At 48.6% G+C, this 26,434-nt stretch overlaps 1 protein-coding gene across 1 annotated transcript in view; it reads left to right on the plus strand.

The window, feature by feature from the left end:
* Window positions 1-4,758: 4,758 nt before the first annotated feature.
* The window catches only part of LOC123996603 (mitochondrial import receptor subunit TOM70-like), a 41,053-nt gene continuing 19,377 nt past the window's right edge, over window positions 4,759-26,434 (plus strand). Inside the window, exons 1-4 of the mRNA XM_046300096.1 lie at window positions 4,759-5,080; window positions 23,005-23,178; window positions 23,713-23,839; window positions 25,583-25,692. Of these exons, the coding sequence (XP_046156052.1) occupies window positions 4,835-5,080; window positions 23,005-23,178; window positions 23,713-23,839; window positions 25,583-25,692 (657 nt within the window). The 5' untranslated portion in view covers window positions 4,759-4,834. The remainder of the gene's footprint in view (window positions 5,081-23,004; window positions 23,179-23,712; window positions 23,840-25,582; window positions 25,693-26,434) is intronic.

Below are 26,434 nucleotides of genomic sequence, written 5' to 3' on the forward strand. Positions count from 1 at the left end.
TATGTACCGGTATGTTAGCTAGCTAACGTTAGTTGGCTACTTATACATCAAACTTGCCAGTATATTAACTATAGGCTAACTAACTACCCAAGGTTTAATGACTTGATTATTCCTGTCATTCTTAGCTCAGGTAAATGGTATAGGCGTTGTGCATACTCAATGGACAATCGAGTGCTTTCGTAAATTTGCTCTGGCTATCTACTCCGAGTTACCAGAGCACAGAATGGGGCGGCAGGGTAGCCTAGTAGTTAGAGCGTTGGACTAGTAACCGAAAGGTTGCAAGTTCGAATCCCCGAGCTGACAAGGTACAAATCTGTCGTTCTGCCCCTGAACACGCAGTTAACCCACTGTTCCTAGGCCGTCATTGAAAATAAGAATTTGTTCTTAACTGACTTGCCTAGTAAAATAAAATAAAAAATTAAAAGAATAACTGATGAATTTACAAGCGTTGAACATGGCTGGTGTCAGCGAACTTTGCAAAAAAGTGTAATTAAATTGTTGCCAACAGCACAGTTACAGTCACCACCGCTCTTGATAACATTAAAACTGCCTAACCAGCTCTGCTAGGGCGAGTAAAATGGTCAGAGTGGTCTCATTTGTGTCTGGAAGTAGCTAGCAAACTAGCCAATGTTATCTTGGGTCCTTGACTGCCGTTGTAAGGCCAGAACGCTCAAATCAACCCTACTCCTGTCCAGTGTCTGAATTTACTAACGGACAATCTGACAACACTTTGAACGAGTGCATTCTGGCACTCCAGATTGAATTTAAGAACACGCCCGAAGTTGTAAAATGTATAACTACTGATTTGTTTTGCTAACTACCTAGCAAGAGGATGCATAACAACGGTATCAACTTCCGGTAGACAGGCGAAGAGCTATATGCTCAAATGAAACAAAACCATTTGCTTCCAGTATGCTAAAATGAACTAGAAGTATATAGTATGTAGTATACAGTATGTTAGTATGGGTATTGGAACACAGCTCTAGACCTATAGACTAATAGTATATAGTATACAGTATGTTAGTATGGATATTGGAACACAGCTCTAATAGTATATAGTATATAGTATGTAAATGTATACCACAGCTCTAGACCTATAGACTAATAGTATATAGTATATAGTATGTAGTAAATGTAAAGTATGTTAGTATGGGTATTGGAACACAGCTCTAGACCTATAGACTAATAGTATATAGTATATAGTATGCAGTATGTTAGACTAATAGTATATAGTATGTAGTATACAGTATGTTAGTATTTGGAACACAGCTCTAGACCTCTAATAGTATATAGTATAGTAAATGTAAATGTAAATGTAGTATACCTGTTATATGATTGGAACACAGCTCTAGACCTATAGACTAATAGTATAGTATGTAGTAGTATGGGTATTGGAACACAGCTCTAGACCTATAGACTAATAGTATATAGTATATAGTATGTAGTACAGTATGTAGGGTATTGGAACACAGCTAGACCTATAGAATAGTATGTTAGTATGGTATATTGGAACACAGCTCTAGACCTATAGACTAATAGTATATAGTATATAGTATGTAACCCTGTGTTAGTATGGGTATTGGAACACAGCTCTAGACCTATAGACTAATAGTATATAGTATATAGTATGTATGCCACAGCTTCCTATAGACTAATAGTATATAGTATGTAGTATACAGTGTGTTAGTATGGGTATTAGAACACAGCTCTAGACCCATAATTGGAACACAGCTCTAAATAGACTAATAGTATATAGTATGCAGTACAAGTGTGTTAGTATGGGTATTAGAACACAGCTCTAGACCTATAGACTAATAGTATATAGTATGCAGTACAGTATATCTAGACCTTTAGTATATAGTATGTAGTATACAGTGTGTTAGTAATTGGAACACAGCTCTAGACCTATAGACTAATAGTATATAGTATGTAGTATACAGTGTGTTAGTATGGGTATTAGAACACAGCTCTAGACCTATAGACTAATAGTATATAGTATAAGTATGCAGTATGTTAATGGGTATTGGAACACAGCTCTAGACCTGACTAATAGTATATAGTTATAGTATGTAAAAACACAGTATGTTAGTATGGGTATTGGAACACAGCTCTATAGTATATAGTATGTAGTATACAGTATGTTAGTATGGGTATTGGAACACAGCTCTAGACCTATAGACTAATAGTATATAGTATGTAGTATACAGTATGTTAGTATGGATATTGGAACACAGCTTAGACCTATAGACTAATAGTATGTAGTATACAGTATGTTAGTAGGGTATTGTAAAACACAGCTCTAGTCCTATAGACTAATAGTATATAGTATATAGTATGTAGTATACAGTATGTAGTATGGGTATTGGAACACAGCTCTAGACCTATAGACTAATAGTATATAGTATATAGTATACAGTTATTGGAACACAGCTCTAGACCTATAGACTAATAGTATATAGTATATAGTATGTAGTATACAGTATGTTAGTATGGGTATTGGAACACAGCTCTAGACCTATAGACTAATAGTATATAGTATATAGTATGTAGTAAATGTAAATGTAAATGTAGTATATAGTATGTTAGTATGGATATTGGAACACAGCTCTAGACCTATAGACTAATAGTATATAGTATATAGTATGTAGTATACAGTATGTTAGTATGGGTATTGGAACACAGCTCTAGACCTATAGACTAATAGTATATAGTATGTAGTATACAGTGTGTTAGTATGGGTATTAGAACACAGCTCTAGACCTATAGACTAATAGTATATAGTATATAGTATGCAGTATGTTAGTATGGGTATTGGAACACAGCTCTAGACCTATAGACTAATAGTATATAGTATATAGTATGTAGTATACAGTATGTTAGTATGGGTATTGGAACACAGCTCTAGACCATTAATAGTATATAGTATGTAGTATACAGTATGTTAGTATGGATATTGGAACACAGCTCTATAGTATATAGTATGTAGTATACAGTATGTTAGTATGGGTATTGGAACACAGCTCTAGACCTATAGACTAATAGTATATAGTATGTAGTATACAGTATGTTAGTATGGATATTGGAACACAGCTCTAGACCTATAGACTAATAGTATGTAGTATACAGTATGTTAGTATGGGTATTGTAAAACACAGCTCTAGTCTCTAGACCTATAGACTAATAGTATATAGTATATAGTATGTAGTATACAGTATGTAGTATGGGTATTAGAACACAGCTCTAGACCTATAGACTAATAGTATATAGTATATAGTATACAGTATGTTAGTATGGGTATTGGAACACAGCTCTAGACCTATAGACTAATAGTATATAGTATATAGTATGTAGTAAATGTAAATGTAAATGTAGTATATAGTATGTTAGTATGGATATTGGAACACAGCTCTAGACCTATAGACTAATAGTATATAGTATATAGTATGTAGTAAATGTAAATGTAAATGTAGTATATAGTATGTTAGTATGGATATTGGAACACAGCTCTAGACCTATAGACTAATAGTATATACTATATAGTATGTAGTACACAGTGTGTTAGTATAGGTATTGGAACACAGCTCTAGTCTCTAGACCTATAGACCAGTGGTTCTTAACCCTGTTGGAGGTACTGAACCCCACCAGTTTCATATGCCCATTCACCGAACACTACTACTTAATTGGAAAAATAAAATATACATATGTATATATTTTACTGGTGCACAACATGAACCGTTTATCAACATCACTGTGTTCAAAGAACAAAATCATCAAAACATGATTTTCACACAAAAACAAAAACATAATAATGAATATTTACTGCAAATCAGTGTGACTTCTGCTGTTGCCTTTCAGAGACCAGTTCAGAAATGCGCGGCTTCACCTTGGCAAGTGCCACTCTCATGTCATTTTCGCAACAAAGTCTGTTCCTTTTCTTCATTATTAAGTCCAGCATCCTCAAAGGATTGCTCGCAAAGATATGTTGTAACAAACGGTATGAAAATCTCCAGAGCTTTCTCAGCAATAACAGGGTACGTTACCATTTGTTGACACCAAAACGTTGAAAGCGTTGTTGTTCTGAAGAGTTGTATATAGTATATAGTATATAGTATACATTATGTTGGTATGGGTATTGGAACACAGCTCTAGTCTCTAGACCTATAGACTAATAGTATATAGTATGTAGTATACAGTAGTATATTGGAGCAGTCTGTTAGTATGGGTATATAGTATGTATTGTCTGTTAGTATGGGTATTGGAACACAGCTCTAGTCTCTAGACCTATAGACTAATAGTATATAGTATGTAGTATACAGTCTGTTAGTATGGGTATTGGAACACAGCTCTAGTCTCTAGACCTATAGACTAATAGTATATAGTATACAGTATGTAGTATACAGTCTGTTAGTATGGGTATTCGAATGCAGCGTTGGTTTCAATATGACACCTTGTTAAAATAAAGGTTAATAACATCAACAGTTTATGTGAGTGTTAAATAATGACCATCTTTATCAGTGGTAAAGCACAGGTGGTAAAGCACAACAAATACAGACATACTGTATCTCTCATAGTCAAGGTGGGTCTGTTGATATGAATTTGATGCAGCCTCCATTACATACAACGTACACTAGATGGGGCCCTTACACTGCATGTCATTTTGCAGTGGTGTTTTTGTTGTTGTTGTCCTGTGTAGTCCGGAAGTACAGAGTACCTCGCCCCGGTTGCAGTTGCAAGGCGCCCGCCAGTATCCCAAGATTCCGCTGTTTCTGCAATGACCTCGCCGATAACGGAGTCGGTAGTGTAAGCAGTGTTGTGTGCTCTCCTTGCATGGTGGATGATGGCCGCTTCAAAGCCCGTTGAGCCGCAGTCCGGGAGCAGTCTCCCTCGCTGGCAGCTGGCCCTCCTGATCGGAACCCCCATAGTGCTGGGTGTAGGAGCTGTTTACCTGTGGAACCGCAGCAAGACGAAGGACTCACCGGGGAAACGGAATGGGGAACGGACAACTCCAGAAGGCAGCGCGAGCCCCGTCCAGGGCCAAGACGGCGCAGCTAACCGAACCAGTCGCGAGCTGGAGGACATGGTATGAATCTCAGGCTCTCCTAGATATAACTCTGCTTTACTTCATTTTTCCTGCCCAGCCCGGTACTAGCTATAACACTAAATCCGTGTTCCTTGAGCAGAATTTGTTCAGTACCGAAATACATTCAAGGACAGACTGTCAATGAATCCCACCTACATGTAGCAGATGGCCGCTAACGAGCTAGGTAGCTAGTTAGAATGGTTTAAAAAAGCACGCTAACTAGGCGCCTAAATAACCATTTCAATGAAGGAAACCAATGTAGTTACACTAAGTCATATTTAGCGTGGTATGAGCGAAACATGTCGCTAACTAGCTAGTTGAACTGAGAGCCAAGCACATGTTTGACTAATTCTATAGAGCCATCAAGAAGGATTCATACCCCTTGACTTTTTCAATTGAACCTTAACCGGGAAGCAAATCAGTTAAGAACAAATTCGTATTTACAATGACGGCCGAGGAACAGTGGGTTAACTGCCTGTTCAGGGGCAGAACGACAGATTTTTACCTTGTCAGCTCGGGGATTTGAACTAGCAACCTTCCGGTCCAACTCTCTAACCACTAGGCTACCTGCCTCCCGGTCCAACTCTCTGACCACTAGGCTACCTGCCTTCCGGTCCAACTCTCTAACCACTAGGCTACCTGCCTCCCGGTCCAACTCTCTAACCACTAGGCTACCCTCCCGCCAACTCTCTAACCACTAGGCTACCTGCCTCCCGGTCCAACTCTCTAACCACTAGGCTACCTGCCTCCCGGTCCAACTCTCTAACCACTAGGCTACCTGCCTCCCGGTCCTACTCTCTAACCACTAGGCTACCTGCCTCCCGGTCCAACTCTCTAACCACTAGGCTACCTGCCTCCCGGTCCAACTCTCTAACCACTAGGCTACCTGCCTCCCGGTCCAACTCTCTAACCACTAGGCTACCTGTCGCCTCTACACTCTAACCACTAGGCTACCTGCCTCCCGGTCCTACTCTCTAACCACTAGGCTACCTGCCTCCCGGTCCAACTCTCTAACCACTAGGCTACCTGCCGCCTCTACACTCTAACCACTAGGCTACCTGCCTCCCGGTCCAACTCTCTAACCACTAGGCTACCTGCCTCCCGGTCCAACTCTCTGACCACTAGGCTACCTGCCTTCCGGTCCAACTCTAACCACTAGGCTACCTGCCTCCCGGTCCAACTCTCTAACCACTAGGCTAGCTGCCTCCCGGTCCAACTCTCTAACCACTAGGCTACCTGCCGCCTCTACTAGGCTACCTGCCTCCCGGTCCAACTCTCTAACCACTAGGCTACCTGCCGCCTCTACACTCTAACCACTAGGCTACCTGCCTCCCGGTCCTACTCTCTAACCACTAGGCTACCTGCCTCCCGGTCCAACTCTCTAACCACTAGGCTACCTGCCGCCTCTACACTCTAACCACTGGCTACCTGCCTCCCGGTCCTACTCTAACCACTAGGCTACCTGCCTCCCGGTCCAACTCTCTAACCACTAGGCTACCTGCCGCCTCTACCTAACCACTAGGCTACCTGCCTCCCGGTCCAACTCTCTAACCACTAGGCTACCTGCCGCCTCTACACTCTAACCACTAGGCTACCTGCCTCCCGGTCCAACTCTCTAACCACTAGGCTACCTGCCTCCCGGTCCAACTCTCTAACCACTAGGCTACCTGCCTCCCGGTCCAACTCTCTAACCACTAGGCTACCTGCCGCCTCTACACTCTAACCACTAGGCTACCTGCCTCCCGGTCCAACTCTCTAACCACTAGGCTACCTGCCTCCCGGTCCAACTCTCTAACCACTAGGCTACCTGCCTCCCGGTCCTACTCTCTAACCACTAGGCTACCTGCCTCCCGGTCCAACTCTCTAACCACTAGGCTACCTGCCTCCCGGTCCAACTCTCTAACCACTAGGCTACCTGCCTCCCGGTCCTACTCTCTAACCACTAGGCTACCTGCCTCCCGGTCCAACTCTCTAACCACTAGGCTACCTGCCTCCCGGTCCAACTCTCTAACCACTAGGCTACCTGCCTCCCGGTCCAACTCTCTAACCACTAGGCTACCTGTCGCCTCTACACTCTAACCACTAGGCTACCTGCCTCCCGGTCCTACTCTCTAACCACTAGGCTACCTGCCTCCCGGTCCAACTCTCTAACCACTAGGCTACCTGCTGCCTCTACACTCTAACCACTAGGCTACCTGCCTTCCGGTCCAACTCTCTAACCACTAGGCTACCTGCCTCCCGGTCCAACTCTCTGACCACTAGGCTACCTGCCTTCCGGTCCAACTCTAACCACTAGGCTACCTGCCTCCCGGTCCAACTCTCTAACCACTAGGCTAGCTGCCTCCCGGTCCAACTCTCTAACCACTAGGCTACCTGCCGCCTCTACACTCTAACCACTAGGCTACCTGCCTCCCGGTCCAACTCTCTAACCACTAGGCTACCTGCCTCCTCCACACTCTAACCACTAGGCTACCTGCCTCCCGGTCCTACTCTCTAACCACTAGGCTACCTGCCTCCCGGTCCAACTCTCTAACCACTAGGCTACCTGCCTCCACTCTAACCACTAGGCTACCTGCCTCCCGGTCCTACTCTCTAACCACTAGGCTACCTGCCTCCCGGTCCAACTCTCTAACCACTAGGCTACCTGCCGCCTCTACACTCTAACCACTAGGCTACCTGCCTCCCGGTCCAACTCTCTAACCACTAGGCTACCTGCCGCCTCTACACTCTAACCACTAGGCTACCTGCCTCCCGGTCCAACTCTCTAACCACTAGGCTACCTGCCTCCCGGTCCACTAACCACTAGGCTACCTGCCTCCCGGTCCAACTCTCTAACCACTAGGCTACCTGCCGCCTCTACACTCTAACCACTAGGCTACCTGCCTCCCGGTCCAACTCTCTAACCACTAGGCTACCTGCCTCCCGGTCCAACTCTCTAACCACTAGGCTACCTGCCTCCCGGTCCTACTCTCTAACCACTAGGCTACCTGCCTCCCGGTCCAACTCTCTAACCACTAGGCTACCTGCCTCCCGGTCCAACTCTCTAACCACTAGGCTACCTGCTGCCTCTACACTCTAACCACTAGGCTACCTGCCTCCCGGTCCAACTCTCTAACCACTAGGCTACCTGCCTCCCGGTCCAACTCTCTGACCACTAGGCTACCTGCCTTCCGGTCCAACTCTCTCCACTAGGCTACCTGCCTCCCGGTCCAACTCTAACCACTAGGCTAGCTGCCTCCCGGTCCAACTCTCTAACCACTAGGCTACCTGCCGCCTCTACACTCTAACCACTAGGCTACCTGCCTCCCGGTCCAACTCTAACCACTAGGCTACCTGCCGCCTCTACACTCTAACCACTAGGCTACCTGCCTCCCGGTCCAACTCTCTAACCACTAGGCTACCTGCCTCCCGGTCCAACTCTCTAACCACTAGGCTACCTGCCGCCTCTACACTCTAACCACTAGGCTACCTGCCTCCCGGTCCAACTCTCTAACCACTAGGCTACCTGCCGCCTCTACACTCTAACCACTAGGCTACCTGCCTCCCGGTCCAACTCTCTAACCACTAGGCTACCTGCCTCCCGGTCCAACCTCTAACCACTAGGCTACCTGCCTCCCGGTCCAACTCTCTAACCACTAGGCTACCTGCCGCCTCTACACTCTAACCACTAGGCTACCTGCCTCCCGGTCCAACTCTCTAACCACTAGGCTACCTGCCTCCCGGTCCAACTCTCTAACCACTAGGCTACCTGCCTCCCGGTCCAACTCTCTAACCACTAGGCTACCTGCCTCCCGGTCCTACTCTCTACCACTAGGCTACCTGCCTCCCGGTCCAACTCTCTAACCACTAGGCTACCTGCCTCCCGGTCCAACTCTCTAACCACTAGGCTACCTGCCGCCTCTACACTCTAACCACTAGGCTACCTGCCTCCCGGTCCAACTCTCTAACCACTAGGCTACCTGCCTCCCGGTCCAACTCTCTAACCACTAGGCTACCTGCCTCCCGGTCCAACTCTCTAACCACTAGGCTACCTGCTGCCTCTACACTCTAACCACTAGGCTACCTGCCTTCCGGTCCAACTCTCTAACCACTAGGCTACCTGCCTCCCGGTCCAACTCTCTGACCACTAGGCTACCTGCCTTCCGGTCCAACTCTAACCACTAGGCTACCTGCCTCCCGGTCCAACTCTCTAACCACTAGGCTACCTGCCTCCCGGTCCAACTCTCTAACCACTAGGCTACCTGCCGCCTCTACACTCTAACCACTAGGCTACCTGCCTCCCGGTCCAACTCTCTAACCACTAGGCTACCTGCCGCCTCTACACTCTAACCACTAGGCTACCTGCCTCCCGGTCCTACTCTCTAACCACTAGGCTACCTGCCTCCCGGTCCAACTCTCTAACCACTAGGCTACCTGCCGCCCGGTCCAACACTCTAACCACTAGGCTACCTGCCTCCCGGTCCTACTCTCTAACCACTAGGCTACCTGCCTCCCGGTCCAACTCTCTAACCACTAGGCTACCTGCCGCCTACATGGCTACCTGCCTCCCGGTCCAACTCTCTAACCACTAGGCTACCTGCCGCCTCTACCTCTAACCACTAGGCTACCTGCCTCCCGGTCCAACTCTCTAACCACTAGGCTACCTGCCTCCCGGTCCAACTCTCTAACCACTAGGCTACCTGCCTCCCGGTCCAACTCTCTAACCACTAGGCTACCTGCCGCCTCTACACTCTAACCACTAGGCTACCTGCCTCCCGGTCCAACTCTCTAACCACTAGGCTACCTGCCTCCCGGTCCAACTCTCTAACCACTAGGCTACCTGCCTCCCGGTCCTACTCTCTAACCACTAGGCTACCTGCCTCCCGGTCCAACTCTCTAACCACTAGGCTACCTGCCTCCCGGTCCAACTCTCTAACCACTAGGCTACCTGCCTAACCACTAGGCTACCTGCCTCCCGGTCCAACTCTCTAACCACTAGGCTACCTGCCTCCCGGTCCAACTCTCTAACCACTAGGCTACCTGCCTCCCGGTCCAACTCTCTAACCACTAGGCTACCTGTCGCCTCTAACTCTAACCACTAGGCTACCTGCCTCCCGGTCCTGCTCTCTAACCACTAGGCTACCTGCCTCCCGGTCCAACTCTCTAACCACTAGGCTACCTGCTGCCTCTACACTCTAACCACTAGGCTACCTGCCTTCCGGTCCAACTCTCTAACCACTAGGCTACCTGCCTCCCGGTCCAACTCTCTGACCACTAGGCTACCTGCCTTCCGGTCCAACTCTCTAACCACTAGGCTACCTGCCTCCCGGTCCAACTCTCTAACCACTAGGCTAGCTGCCTCCCGGTCCAACTCTCTAACCACTAGGCTACCTGCCGCCTCTACACTCTAACCACTAGGCTACCTGCCTCCCGGTCCAACTCTCTAACCACTAGGCTACCTGCCTCCCGGTCCAACTCTCTAACCACTAGGCTACCTGCCTCCCGGTCCTACTCTCTAACCACTAGGCTACCTGCCTCCCGGTCCTACTCTCTAACCACTAGGCTACCTGCCTCCCGGTCCAACTCTCTAACCACTAGGCTACCTGCCTCCCGGTCCAACTTCTAACCACTAGGCTACCTGCCTCCCGGTCCAACTGAACCACTAGGCTACCTGCCTCTCCGGTCCAACTCTCTAACCACTAGGCTGTGCCGCCTTTCTAACCACTAGGCTCCTGCCTCCCGGTCCAACTCTCTAACCACTAGGCTACCTGCCTTGTTCTAACCACTAGGCTACTGCCACCTCTACACTCTAACCACTAGGCTACCTGCCTCCCGGTCCTACTCTCTAACCACTAGGCTACCTGCCTCCCGGTCCAACTCTCTAACCACTAGGCTACCTGCCGCCTCTACACTCTAACCACTAGGCTACCTGCCTCCCGGTCCTACTCTCTAACCACTAGGCTACCTGCCTCCCGGTCCAACTCTCTAACCACTAGGCTACTCCGCCTCTACACTCTAACCACTAGGCTCCAACTCTAACCACTAGGCTACCTGCCGCCTTACCTGCCGCCTCTACACTCTAACCACTAGGCTACCTGCCTCCCGGTCCAACTCTAACCACTAGGCTACCTGCCTCCCGGTCCAACTCTCTAACCACTAGGCTACCTGCCGCCTCTACACTCTAACCACTAGGCTACCTGCCTCCCGGTCCAACTCTCTAACCACTAGGCTACCTGCCGCCTCTACTCTCTAACCACTAGGCTACCTGCCGCCTCTACACTCTAACCACTAGGCTACCTGCCTCCCGGTCCAACTCTCTAACCACTAGGCTACCTGCCGCCTCTACACTCTAACCACTAGGCTACCTGCCTCCCGGTCCAACTCTCTAACCACTAGGCTACCTGCCTCCCGGTCCAACTCTCTAACCACTAGGCTACCTGCCTCCCGGTCCTACTCTCTAACCACTAGGCTACCTGCCTCCCGGTCCAACACTCTAACCACTAGGCTACCTGCCTCCCAGTCCAACTCTTAACCACTAGGCTAACTATCTAACCACTTGGCTACCTGCGTCCCGGTCCAACTCTCTAACCACTAACCACTTTGACACTCTAACCACTAGGCTACCTGCCTTCCGGTCCAACTCTCTAACCACTAGGCTACCTGCCTTCCGGTCCAACTCTCTAACCACTAGGCTACCTGCCTCCCGGTCCAACTCTCTAACCACTAGGCTACCTGCCTCCCGGTCCAACTCTCTAACCACTAGGCTACCTGCCGCCTCTACACTCTAACCACTAGGCTACCTGCCTCCCGGTCCAACTCTCTAACCACTAGGCTACCTGCCTCCCGGTCCAACTCTCTAACCACTAGGCTACCTGCCTCCCGGTCCAACTCTAACCACTAGGCTACCTGCCTCCCGGTCCTAGGCTACCTGCCTCCCGGTCCAACTCTCTAACCACTAGGCTACCTGCCTCCTGGTCCTACTCTCTAACCACTAGGCTACCTGCCTCCCGGTCCAACTCTCTAACCACTAGGCTACCTGCCTCCCGGTCCAACTCTCTGACCACTAGGCTACCTGCCTCCCGGTCCAACTCTCTGACCACTAGGCTACCTGCCTCCCGGTCCAACTCTCTAACCACTAGGCTACCTGCCTCCCGGTCCAACTCTCTGACCACTAGGCTACCTGCCTCCCGGTCCTACTCTCTAACCACTAGGCTACCTGCCTCCCGGTCCAACTCTCTAACCACTAGGCTACCTGATACCCGAAACTCTCTAACCACTAGGCTACCTGATACCAACTCTCTAACCACTAGGCTACCTGCATCCCGGTCCAACTCTCTAACCACTAGGCTACCTGCCTCCCGGTCCAACTCTCTAACCACTAGGCTACCTGCCTCCTGGTCCAACTCTGTAACCACTAGGCTACCTGCCTCCCGGTCCAACTCTCTAACCACTAGGCTACCTGTCTCCCGAATGACACTCTAACCACTAGACTACCTGCCTCCCGGTCCAACACTCTAACCACTAGGCTACCTGCCTCCCAGTCCAACTCTCTGACCACTAGGCTACCTGCCTCCCGGTCCAACTCTCTGACCACTAGGCTACCTGCCTCCCGGTCCAACTCTCTAACCACTAGGCTACCTGCCTCCCGGTCCAACTCTCTAACCACTAGGCTACCTGCCGCCCCAAAATAGAACTTGTCCAGTACGGGTATCAAACCCGCAACCTTTGCGTGATCTTAGCTGAAGCTAACCAGACTTTTTTTAAATGGTATTTTTTTATTTAACCAGGTAGGCCAGTTGAGAACAAGTTCTCATTTACAACTTCAAAAAGTGTATTACTTTGCCAAGTCTTTTACAGTATTACTTTAGTGCCTTGTTGCAAACAAGATTTTGGAGTATTAGTATTCTGTACAGAATACTTCTTTTCACTCTGTCAATTAGTTTAGTATTGTGGAGTAAATACAATGTTGTTGATCCATCCTCAGTTCTCTCCTATCACATCCATTAAACTCTGTAACTGTTTTAAATTCACCATTGGCCTCATGGTGAAATCCCTGAGCAGTTTCCTTCTTCTCCGGCAACTGAGTTAGGAAGGACGCCTGTATCTTTGTAGTGATTGGGTGTATTGATAAACCATCCAAAGTGTAATAACTTCACCATGATCAAAGGGATATTCAAGGTGTGCTTTTTTTAAACATTTTACCCATCAGGCTTTGGAAAACATCCCTGGTCTTTGGTTGAATCTGTTTTGAAGTTCAGTGCTGGACTGAGGGACCTTACAGATGTCGTCATTCAAAATCATGTTAAACAACTTATTTAGCGGTTGAATACTTATTGACTCAAGACATACACATTTTTCATTTATTAATTAATTTGTAACCATTTCAATAAACATAATTCCACTTTGACATTATGGGGTATTGTGTGTGTTTTGGCCAGTGACCAAAACAATCTCAATTGTATCCCTAAATTCAGGCTGTGTAACGTTATGTGGAAAAAGGGGTGTGAATATTTTCTGACGTCATTGAATCACCTTGCTTTTCCTTTCATTTACTCGTTCGCTAACAAGTCACCAAACACTACGGATGGTCAGAACTCCTGCTCATTGTTTGGTCTCTGTGATTGCCCTTGTTCCCGTAGTTGGTAAGGGGGGACAGATCTTAATTGGTTCAGACAGGGAAGGGCTTGCTAGTCAAACAAGTCTGATCCTGAATCTGCATTTTAAAGGTAGCTACATAGTTCTGACATCTTGTTGTGTTACTTGCTTGTACACATTCACACAACCCAATCAATGTGACAAGTCCACAGTCTGTGTTGTATAGAAACCTTCCACTGCACTGCCTCACTCCATTCTGAGTTCAGTTGTAACCTGCTAGCTACACCCAACATGAGTCCACAGTTCAAAGTCTCTCCTCATTTGAATGAATTCACCCACAGAAGTGATCTGTCTGTGATGAGCCGAACGTCTAGCTATGCAGGTGAGCTGCCAATGAGTAAGGCACACGATCATACCATTATTGTGGACTGTCAGATTAATATAATAGTTTGAATAAAACATTTGCGAGAACGATTTCCCTAATAATTCTGTTTACATGGACTGAAATCAGGCTACCTGTTGGGACTTCAATCAATATAAACGTTCTTATACAGCGACCATGTTCTTTTTGGGAAGCGTATTTGATTTGATAAAATGTGTATGTTTACTAAAATGCATACTCCCCTCACTCGCCCCAAAGGGGGAGGCCCGCTCGCCCCAAAGGGGGAGGCCCGCTCGCCCCAAAGGGGGAGGCCCGCTCGCCCCAAAGGGGGAGGCCCGCTCGCCCCAAAGGGGGAGGCCCGCGCAAAGGGGAGGCCCGCCCCCCAAAGGGGAGGCCCGCCGCCCCAAAGGGGGAGGCCCGCTTTAAAGGGGAGGCCCGCTTAGGCCCGCTCGGCTGGTGCTGGCACGTGCGCGGATCAAACGCACCACTGGAACGCCCATTAAGGTGTTTACTTGTCCGAATCATTCAAAACATTGCTCAGAAAACCAGGTGTTTTAATCAGCGTATGTTTACTTGTATTATTAACTTATGCTGATTTTAAGAGAAGGTGTTTAAATTACTACTGCCATAATGTTTAATATTCAATTATTAGTGTGCATGTAAACTTACTCAATGTCAGGGCTGCACGTTTGCAGGGGCCTCCGTTTGCCCTAGTGTCTTTAGGCTTATTTTCAAGCCAACAAGAACCACTCAGCCTGTCTGTCTAGCCCCTCCCTTTCTTGGACATGGTCGATTACACTATCTGAGTGGGATCCCTTCTCAGTCCCTGGCGTAGGGGGACAGTCAGGATGGATGGATGGTTAGGATGGAGTAGGGGGACAGTCAGGCTGGATGGATGGAGTAGGGGGACAGTCAGGCTGGATGGATGGTTAGGATGGAGTAGGGGGACAGTCAGGCTGGATGGATGGAGTAGAGGGACAGTCAGGATGGATGAATGGAGTAGGGGGACAGTCAGGCCGGATGGATGGAGTAGGGGGACAGTCAGGATGGATGAATGGAGTAGGGGGACAGTCAGGATGGATGGATGGAGTAGGGGGACAGTCTGGCTGGATGGTTAGGGATGGAGTAGGGGGACAGTTTAGATGGATGGTTAGGATGGAGTAGGGGGACAGTTTAGATGGATGGTTAGGATGGAGTAGGGGGACAGTCAGGCTGGATGGTTAGGATGGAGTAGGGGGACAGTCTGGATGGATGGATGGTTAGGGATGGAGTAGGGGGACAGTTTAGATGGATGGTTGGATGGAGTAGGGGGACAGTCTGGATGGATGGATGGTTAGGGATGGAGTAGGGGGACAGTCAGGATGGATGGATGGTTAGGATGGAGTAGGGGGACAGTCAGGATGGATGGTTAGGGATGTAGTAGGGGGACAGTCAGGCTGGATGGATGGTTAGGGATGGAGTAGGGGGACAGTTTAGATGGATGGTTAGGATGGAGTAGGGGGACAGTCAGGATGGATGGTTAGGGATGGAGTAGGGGGACAGTCTGGATGGATGGTTAGGGATGGAGTAGGGGGACAGTCTGGATGGAGTAGGGGGACAGTCAGGATGGGTGGATGGTTAGGGATGGAGTAGGGGGACAGTCAGGATGGGTGGATGGTTAGGGATGGAGTAGGCAGACAGCCAGGATGGATGGTTAGGGATGGAGTAGGGGGACAGTCAGGGTGGATGGTTAGGGATGGAGTAGGGAGACAGTCAGGATGGATGGATGGTTAGGGATGGAGTAGGGGGACAGTCAGGATGGGTGGATGGTTAGGGATGGAGTAGGGGGACAGTCAGGATGGATGGTTAGGGATGGAGTAGGGGGACAGTCAGGATGGATGGTTAGGGATGTAGTAGGGGGACAGTCAGGCTGGATGGATGGTTAGGGATGGAGTAGGGGGACAGTCAGGATGGATGGATGGTTAGGGATTTAGTAGGGGACAGTCAGGATGGATGTTTAGGGATGGAGTAGGGGGACAGTGGCTGGGTGGATGGTTAGGGATGGAGTAGGAGGACAGTCAGGATGGATGGATGGTTAGGGATGGAGTAGGGGGACAGTCAGGCTGGATGGATGGTTAGGGATGGAGTAGGGGAACAGTCAAGATGGATGGCTAGGGATGGAGTAGGGGGACAGTCAGGCTGGATGGTTAGGATGTAGTAGGGGGACAGTCAGGCTGGATGGATTGTTAGGGATGGAGTAGGGGGACAGTCTGGCTGGATGGATGGTTAGGATGGAGTAGGGGACAGTCAGGCTGGATGGTTAGGGATGGAGTAGGGGGACAGTCTGGCTGGATGGATGGTTAGGGATGGAGTAGGGGGACAGTCAGGGTGGATGGTTAGGGATGGAGTAGGGGGACAGTCAGGATGGATGGATGGTTAGGGATGGAGTAGAGGGACAGTCTGGGTGGATGGTTAGGATGGAGTAGGGGACAGTCTGGCTGGATGGATGGTTAGGGATGGAGTAGGGGAACAGTCAGGCTGGATGGATGGTTAGGATGGAGTAGGGGGACAGTCAGGCTGGATGGATGGTTAGGGATGGAGTAGGGGGACAGTCAGGCTGGATGGATGGTTAGGATGGAGTAGGGGGACAGTCAGGATGGATGTTAGGGATGGAGTAGGGGGACAGTCAGGCTGGATGGATGGTTAGGATGGAGTAGGGGGACAGTCAGGATGGATGGATGGTTAGGGATGGAGTAGGGGGACAGTCAGGGTGGATGGTTAGGGATGGAGTAGGGGGACAGTCAGGATGGATGGTTAGGGATGGAGTAGGGGGACAGTCAGGATGGATGGATGGAGTAGGGGACAGTCAGGCTGGATGGTTATGGAGTAGGGGGACAGTCAGGATGGATGGATGGAGTAGGGGGGGCCAGTCAGGCTGGATGGATGGTTAGGGATGGAGTAGGGGGACAGTCAGGATGGATGGTTAGGATGGAGTAGGGGGATATTCTGGATGGATGGTTAGGATGGAGTAGGGGGACAGTCAGGGTGGATGGTTAGGATGGAGTAGGGGGACAGTCTGGCTGGATGGATGGTTAGGATGGAGTAGGGGGACAGTCAGGATGGATGGATGGTTAGGATGGAGTAGGGGGACAGTCAGGGTGGATGGTTAAGGATGGAGTAGGGGGACAGTCAGGATGGATGGTTAGGATGGAGTAGGGGGACAGTCAGGGTGGATGGTTAGGATGGAGTAGGGGGACAGTCTGGCTGGATGGATGGTTAGGATGGAGTAGGGGGACAGTCAGGCTGGATGGTTAGGATGTAGTAGGGGGACAGTCAGGCTGGATGGATTGTTAGGGATGGAGTAGGGGGACAGTCTGGCTGGATGGATGGTTAGGATGGAGTAGGGGGACAGTCAGGCTGGATGGTTAGGGATGGAGTAGGGGGACAGTCTGGCTGGATGGATGGTTAGGGATGGAGTAGGGGGACAGTCAGGGTGGATGGTTAGGGATGGAGTAGGGGGACAGTCAGGCTGGATGGTTAGGATGGAGTAGGGGGACAGTCAGGATGGATGGATGGTTAGGATGGAGTAGGGGGACATTGTGGCTGGATGGATGTAGTAGGGGGACAGTCTGGCTGGATGGTTAGGGGTGGAGTAGGGGGACAGTCAGGCTGGATGGTTAGGGATGAAGTAGGTGGACAGTCTGGCTGGATGGTTAGGATGTAGTAGGGGGACAGTCTGGCTGGATGGTTAGGATGTAGTAGGGGGACAGTCTGGCTGGATGGATGGTTAGGGATGGAGTAGGGGGACAGTCAGGGTGCATGGATGGTTAGGGATGGAGTAGGGGGACAGTCAGGATGGATGGATGGTTAGGGATGGAGTAGGGGGACAGTCAGGATGGATGGATGGTTAGGGATGGAGTAGGGGGACAGTCAGGATGGATGGTTAGGGATGGAGTAGGGGGACAGTCAGGCTTGATGGTTAGGGATGGAGTAGGGGGACAGTCAGGCTGGATGGTTAGGATGTAGTAGGGGGACAGTCAGGATGGATGGATGGTTAGGATGTAGTAGGGGGACAGTCAGGCTGGATGGTTAGGATGGAGTAGGGGGACAGTCAGGATGGGTGGATGGTTAGGATGGAGTAGGGGGACATTGTGGCTGGATGGATGTAGTAGGGGGACAGTCTGGCTGGATGGTTAGGGATGGAGTAGGGGGACAGTCAGGATGGATGGATGGAGTAGGGGGACAGTCAGGCTGGATGGATGGTTAGGGATGGAGTAGGGGGACAGTCAGGATGGATGGTTAGGATGGAGTAGGGGGATATTCTGGAAGGATGGTTAGGATGGAGTAGGGGGACAGTCAGGGTGGATGGTTAGGATGGAGTAGGGGGACAGTCAGGATGGATGGTTAGGATGGAGTAGGGGGATATTCTGGAAGGATGGTTAGGATGGAGTAGGGGGACAGTCAGGGTGGATGGTTAGGATGGATTAGGGGGACAGTCTGGCTGGATGGATGGTTAGGATGGAGTAGGGGGACAGTCAGGATGGATGGATGGTTAGGATGGAGTAGGGGGACAGTCAGGGTGGATGGTTAGGGATGGAGTAGGGGGACAGTCAGGATTGATGGTTAGGGATGGAGTAGGGGGACAGTCAGGCTGGATGGTTAGGATGGAGTAGGGGGACAGTCAGGATGGATGGATGGTTAGGATGGAGTAGGGGGACATTGTGGCTGGATGGATGTAGTAGGGGGACAGTCTGGCTGGATGGTTAGGGGTGGAGTAGGTGGACAGTCAGGCTGGATGGTTAGGATGTAGTAGGGGGACAGTCTGGCTGGATGGTTAGGATGTAGTAGGGGGACAGTCTGGCTGGATGGAGTAGGGGGACAGTCAGGTTGGATGGATGGTTAGGGATGGAGTAGGGGGACAGTCAGGGTGCATGGATGGTTAGGATGTAGTAGGGGGACAGTCTGGCTGGATGGATGGTTAGGATGGAGTAGGGGGACAGTCTGGCTGGATGGATGTGTCATGATGTTGTCCTGGGGGGTAGGTTTATGACAGTCATAAATACCTCTTTCCCCCTTTTTCCTCTCTCTACCCAACTGAGGTTACATTTGTAAAACCCATTGTTTAACATCTGGGAACATCAGAAGGTGGGAGGAAATGAACTATATTCTGGTAATCCGACCAATTGAACATATGCGGTGGTACTTAATGAATATGATGTCAGTTCGGTTGTCATCTGAGACATTCTCATCAATGATAAGATGACAAACTCTACAGTGGAAAGTCTACACGTCAGTTAACGGATTCACATGGAATTGTTGTTCAATTTAAATGTAAAATTATTTGTGATGGGATGAAATGTGATTTTAGCTTCTAAAAAGTGAGATTTGGGTTTTCTTAAGAGAGGGCTCTGCTCAATCAGTGGCCCACACCTGTGAAGGGACATGGGCTATAAAACTTTTCAAACACGCCCTTCTCTCTCTTCCTATATAAGCCCTTGACGACAATATAACTTCCTGTTCCGAGGATGTAGGACGACGGTCCGATGTCAGAATGGTTCAGATAATAACTACAGAACGAAGCCAACATCAGCGTGAGCTTTGGTTGCGAATGGTATGAACTTTGAACTCTTATTCACTACAGAAGTGATACCTCCTAGCCATTGAGTTAGCAACAGCAGATGAAACGAGGGTTAGGAAGGAACAGACAGAGTATCCCGTCTATCACACAATGACGTTACTACATCATATCCAATTGACAACCAGAGACATTCTTCAAAGGACTCCGTTTGGCAACACGGCCTTCCATCTACCATCAACCTACCGAAGCGCAGCTCAGAGTAAATATTTATTGAATTTTCCTTTTCCAAATGGGCGGTAATTTAGAATGCAGCAGATACTGTATTTACGATAACACAGCTTCTCCCTGTGTCCCTCAGTCTTCCCGCTCTTTCACTCAAACCCAGCCCTTTTCCTTTGTGTAACAAGCTGTCATATCTGTTCCGCCCACAAGGGATGTTTTCCTTTATGACGTAATTTGTAATCAAGTTATGATTTAATTACGTGTATGTGGTATTATGTGTGATTAGTTAGGTATTTAGTAAATCAATAATTAAACCCAATTTTGTATTGCTGATTCAAATTGTTAGCCAGGGTTCGTGCAGATAACCAAGAATTTACAACTTTCAGATGAGACTGAATTAAGATGACGATTGATATTGACTGCTATTGATGTAAAATATTACTAGGTCTTTAAGAGTTTATTCGGAAGATAACAGCTCTAAATATTATTTCATGGTGCCCGACTCTCTAGTTAATTACATTTACATGATTAGCTCAATCAGGTAATATTAATTACGGATAAATGATTTTATAGAATAGCATGTCATATCACTTAATCCGGCATAGCCAAAGACACAACATAATTGGAGCCCCCTGATAGGAATCTAAAATAGAATGACGCTTTCATTTTGATTCAGCCTGTATAAAATTGAATGGCAGATTACATAATATACCACGTTTATCGTACACATTTTTGGAGTGGTAGACGAGTAATTATTAATTTCTCAAGCGAGGACAAAGAGCCAGCCGATCGGGAGATGTAAGCTTGACCAGCGCCTTGGTCTCTCTCGTGAGTAGACCAAGGCGCATTTCGTTGTTGCCGCGTTTTCCGGTTAAAACCGGAAAACCGGTTAAAACGCAGAAACGGGTTTGAACATAATACGTTATAAGTAAAACCTTTCCGTTGCCAAGGGAATCCTATGTGCTGCTTTTTCAGGCACAAAGGAGGGTTTAGCTTGCATGCTAAAGCTAACAAGGGAATCCTATGTGCTGCATTTTCAGGCACAAGGAGGGTTTAGCTTGCATGCTAAGGCTGACAAGGGAATCCTATGTGCTGCATTTTCAGGCACAAGGAGGGTTTTTCTTGCATGCTAAAGCTAACCAGGGAAAATGCCATTTGGTTTTCTTGTGCTACGTTGAAACTCCTCCGCCTTGCGGAACGGAAGTTCCGCCCCAGGTAGTTCCTTTTGATTTCAGCGTGTGAAATCATTGACCGCTGACTGGTGCCTACTATATTCATTCATGAAGAGTTATTCAGGTCACACTCAAGTCATTACTTATGATATCCAGACGGATATCAATGTCTTATCCAATTGAACTAATAACTGTAAACCTGGCAATTTACATTCTGAAATAGATATTTTAAATAATATCCAAATTGATAAGTTTTCTAAATAAGACATTTCCAAACTAACCTAGATGAAGCAACTCCTCAGGTTAATTCAAGTTTAATTCCCAAATAGCCTATACAGGTCTGATTTATCATTAAATTGATCAATCAGTAAATGTGTTTTTTTGCAAAACCATTCAGTAATCCAGTACTGCCAGAAGCCCCGCCCCAACGGGAATCCCACGTGGCTTCGGCCTTAGGGAGAAGTGCACCACAGTGGTGAATGTTCCCAACATTTGATCTACTGTTTACACTTATCATATCCAATCAATGGAGATTGTATGGATTATCGTCTCATTCCATTTTTAATAAGTTAAATTGTTGAACATAACTGAATGTTCTTCCAATCAAATGAGACACTTTTAAACTTCTCATATTAACCTAGATGAAGAAACTTATCAGGTAAAGTAAAGTTTAATACCCAGATAGCCTACCCAGGTAGGATTAATAATTGGCATTGATTAATTAATTAAATTTGCTTTTGCAAATTCATTCACGTCCAACTTCCACATTACTGGTACGGTACTGATAGTTCGTCAACATCTATAAATAGATTAAACGTGTCTTTGCAGCTTCCAATAAATTCCAAACCCAAACTTTGAAAGAAAATAGGAAAAATTTCCTCTAAATGTTTCTAATAATGTGCAAGCTATCAAAGGTGGTCACCACTCATCCGCTAATTAGTGAAGCTCCACCCATAAAAGGATTGATCTCTGACCTCAGCAGTGATGCCAACCCTAATTAGGCCATTAGCGAAAAAACAGCAGAAATTGCGAACGCTCTCCAAAACCAACCATCAAACACAGGCTTTGTGACGGTTCTCCCCACTTTTGCACTGATGTATCGCCATAAAAATGTGGCATCGGCTACTTCTCTACAACTCTCACCACAGTTGATCACTACCCAACTGACAGTTCCATTCCCCCCAAGATAAAGGAAACCTGGAGGGGTACTCCCTATCCTATCTCACCAGAGTTATAGCTGGGTTGGTTCAAACATAGGTTAAGGACCCTCTTTGTTTTTGTTAGGCACACAAATGCATTTCTCTCTTCCCCCACTCCAACCTAGTTGGAGCTGTGTTTATTATTTTTAGTTACTCCTTGTTCACCCTTGACCCAGGGTGCCACTAATTCTGTCTCCCTCCCTTCCATCCTGCAGAGTCCTCTGGACCGGGCCCAGGGTGCTACTAACTCTCCCTTCCATCCTGTAGAGTCCTCTGGACCAGGCCCAGGGTGCTACTAACTCTGTCTCCCTCCCTTCCATCCTGTAGAGTCCTCTGGACCGGGCCCAGGGTGCCACTAACTCTCCCTTCCATCCTGCAGAGTCCTCTGGACCGGGCCCAGGGTGCTACTAACTCTTGTCTCCCTCCCTTCCATCCTGCAGAGTCCTCTGGACCGGGCCCAGGGTGCTACTAACTCTGTCTCCCTCCCTTCCATCCTGTAGAGTCCTCTGGACCGGGCCCAGGGTGCTACTGCATTTACATTACATTTAAGTCATTTAGCAGACTAACTCTGTCTCCCTCCCTTCCATCCTGTAGAGTCCTCTGGACCGGGCCCAGGGTGCTACTAACTCTGTCTCCCTCCCTTCCATCCTGTATAGTCCTCTGGACTGGCCCCAGGGTGCTACTAACTCTCCCTTCCATCCTGTAGAGTCCTCTGGACCGGGCCCAGGGTGCTACTAACTCTCCCTTCCATCCTGTAGAGTCCTCTGGACCGGGCCCAGGGTGCTACTAACTCTGTCTCTCTCCCTTCCATCCTGTAGAGTCCTCTGGACCGGGCCCAGGGTGCTAAGAACAAGGGTAACAAGTACTTCAAGGCTGGGAAGTATGAGCAGGCCATCCAGTGTTACACAGAGGCCATTGGCCTGTGTCCTAGAGACAACCAGACAGACCTGTCCACCTTCTACCAGAACAGAGCTGCTGCCTACGAACAGCAGGTTAGTGACCATGGAAACCATTATGTTGCTCTGTATGTTTTCATGTGGGTTTATAGCAGTGGAGGCTGATGAGGGGAGGACAGCTCATAATACTAGCTGGAATGGAATGCTGATTCATTAATTCCATACCAGCCATTACAATGAGCCCATCTTCTGGACAACTAGCGTGTCCTCGTGTTAACATTAACAACATTGGTTGTCACCTCTAGGTGAAGTGGACAGAGGTGGAGCAGGACTACCCAGGGTTTGAGATTCATGTTGTGCTGTACCCAGGGTTTGGGATTCATGTTGTGCTGTACCCAGGGTTTGGGATTCATGTTGTGCTGTATCCAGGGTTTGGGATTCATGTTGTGCTGTACCCAGGGTTTGGGATTCATGTTGTGCTGTACCCAGGGTTTGGGATTCATGTTGTGCTGTACCCAGGGTTCGGGTTTTATGTTGTGCTGTACCCAGGGTTTGGGTTTTATGTGGTGCTGTACCCAGGGTTTGAGATTCATGTTGTGCTGTGTTGACATAAACTGTCTGTGTTTGCAGATGATGTGGACAGAGGTGGTGCAGGACTGTACCCAGGCTGTAGAGATGAACCCACGCTACATCAAGGCCCTGTTCAGGAGGGCCAAGGCCCTGGAGAGACTGGACAACAAGAAGGAGTGCCTGGAAGGTACACACACACACACACACACACACACACACACACACACACACACACACACACACACACACACACACACACACACACACACTAGACAACAAGAACTACATGGTAGACACACACACACACACAATGGACAACAAGAACTACATTGAAGGTAGACTCTCTCTCACACACACACACACACACACACACACACACACACACACACACACACACACACACACACACACACACACACACACACACACACACACACACACACACACTAGACAACAAGAACTACATGGTAGACACACACACACACACACTGGACAACAAGGAGGAAGGCCTGGAGGATAGGTATATCCTATATTTCTCCCCCCCCAGTTCCTGTAGATGACAAGGGAACCCCCATATCCCCCTCCTGTTCCTGTAGATGACAAGGGAACCCCCATATATCCCCCCCCCACTCCTGTTCCTGTAGATGACAAGGGAACCGCCATATCCCCCCTCCTGTTCCTGTAGATGACAAGGGAACCCCATATCCCCCCTCCTGTTCCTGTAGATGACAAGGGAACCCCCATATCCCCCCCTGTAGATGACAAGGGAACCCCCATATCCTGTTCCTGTAGATGACAAGGGAACCCCCATATCCCCCGCCCTCCTGTTCCTGTAGATGACAAGGGAACCCCCATATCCCCCCCTGTAGATGGCAAGGGAACCCCCATCCTGTTCCTGTAGATGACAAGGGAACCCCCATATCCCCCCCTGTTCCTGTCCTGTTCCTGTAGATGACAAGGGAACCCCCATATCCCCCCCCTCCTGTTCCTGTAGATGACAAGGGAACCCCCATATCCCCCTGTTCCTGTAGATGACAAGGGAACCCCCATATCCCCCCCCTGTTCCTGTAGATGACAAGGTAACCCCATATATCCCCCCTCCTGTTCCTGTAGATGACAAGAGAACCCCCATATATCCCCCCTCCTGTTCCTGTAGATGACAAGGGAACCCCCATATCCCGCCCCCCCATCCTGTTCCTGTAGATAACAAGGGAACCCCCATATCCCCCCCCTCCTGTTCCTGTAGATAACAAGGGAACCCCCATATTCCCCCCCTCCTGTTCCTGTAGATAACAAGGGAACCTCCATATCCCCCCTCCTGTTCCTGTAGATAACAAGGGAACCCCCATATCCCCCCTCCTGTTCCTGTAGATAACAAGGGAACCCCCATATCCCCCCTCCTGTTCCTGTAGATAACAAGGGAACCCCCATATCCCCCCCCTCCTGTTCCTGTAGATAACAAGGGAACCCCCATATCCCCCCTCCTGTTCCTGTAGATAACAAGGGAACCCCCATATCCCCCCTCCTGTTCCTGTAGATAACAAGGGAACCCCCATATTCCCCCTCCTGTTCCTGTAGATAACAAGGGAACCCCCATATATCCCCCCCCCCCTGTTCCTGTAGATAACAAGGGAACCCCCATATCCCCCCTCCTGTTCCTGTAGATAACAAGGGAACCCCCATATATTCCCACCCCCCCTCCTGTTCCTGTAGATAACAAGATAACAAGGGAACCCCCATATCCCCCTCCTGTTCCTGTAGATAACAAGGGAACCCCCATATCCCCCCCCTCCTGTTCCTGTAGATAACAAGGGAACCCCCATATCCCCCTCCTGTTCCTGTAGATAACAAGGGAACCCCCATATATTCCCCCGCTCCTGTTCCTGTAGATAACAAGGGAACCCCCATATCCCCCCTCCTGTTCCTGTAGATGTGACGGCGGTGTGTATCCTGGAGGCCTTCCAGAACCAGCAGAGTATGCTGCTAGCAGACAAAGTCCTCAAACTGCTGGGGAAGGAGAAGGCCAAAGACAAATACAAGGTGAGAGGATGTTCCAGCTCTCCTGCTGCTCCTTACTGAACGTGGATGCTGTTTGATTACAACTAAACTCAGCAAAAAAAAAGAAACGTCCTCTCACTGTCAACTGTGTTTATTTTCAGCAAACTTAACATGTGTAAATATTTGTATGAACATAACAACATTCAACAACTGAGACATAAACTGAACAAGTTCCACAGACATGTGACTAACAGAAATTGAATAATGTGTCCCTGAACAAAGGGGGGGGGGGGTGTCAAAATCAAAAGTAACAGTCAGTATCTGGTGTGGCCACCAGCTGCATTAAGTACTGCAATGCATCTCCTCCTGCACCATATTTGCCAGTTCTTTCTGTGAGATGTTACCCCACTCTTCCACCAAGGTACCTGCAAGTTCCTGGACATTTCTGCGGGGAACGACCCTAGCCCTCAACCTCCGATCCAACAGGTCCTAGACATGCTAAATGGGATTGAGATCCGGGCTCAACGCTAGCCATGGCAGAACACTGACATTCCTGTCTTGTAGGAAATCACGCTCAGAACGAGCAGTATGGCTGGTGGCATTGTCATGCTGGAGGGTCATGTCAGGATGAGCCTGCAGGAAGGGTACCACATGAGGGAGGAGGATGTCTTCCCTGTAACGCACAGTGTTGAGATTTCCTGTAATGACAACAAGCTCAGTCTGATGATGCTCTGACACACCGCCCCAGACCACGACGGACCCTCCACCTCCAAATTGATCCCAC

The sequence above is a fragment of the Oncorhynchus gorbuscha genome, linkage group LG15 (genome assembly GCF_021184085.1).
Source record: "Oncorhynchus gorbuscha isolate QuinsamMale2020 ecotype Even-year linkage group LG15, OgorEven_v1.0, whole genome shotgun sequence".
NCBI classification, from domain to species: domain Eukaryota; kingdom Metazoa; phylum Chordata; class Actinopteri; order Salmoniformes; family Salmonidae; genus Oncorhynchus; species Oncorhynchus gorbuscha.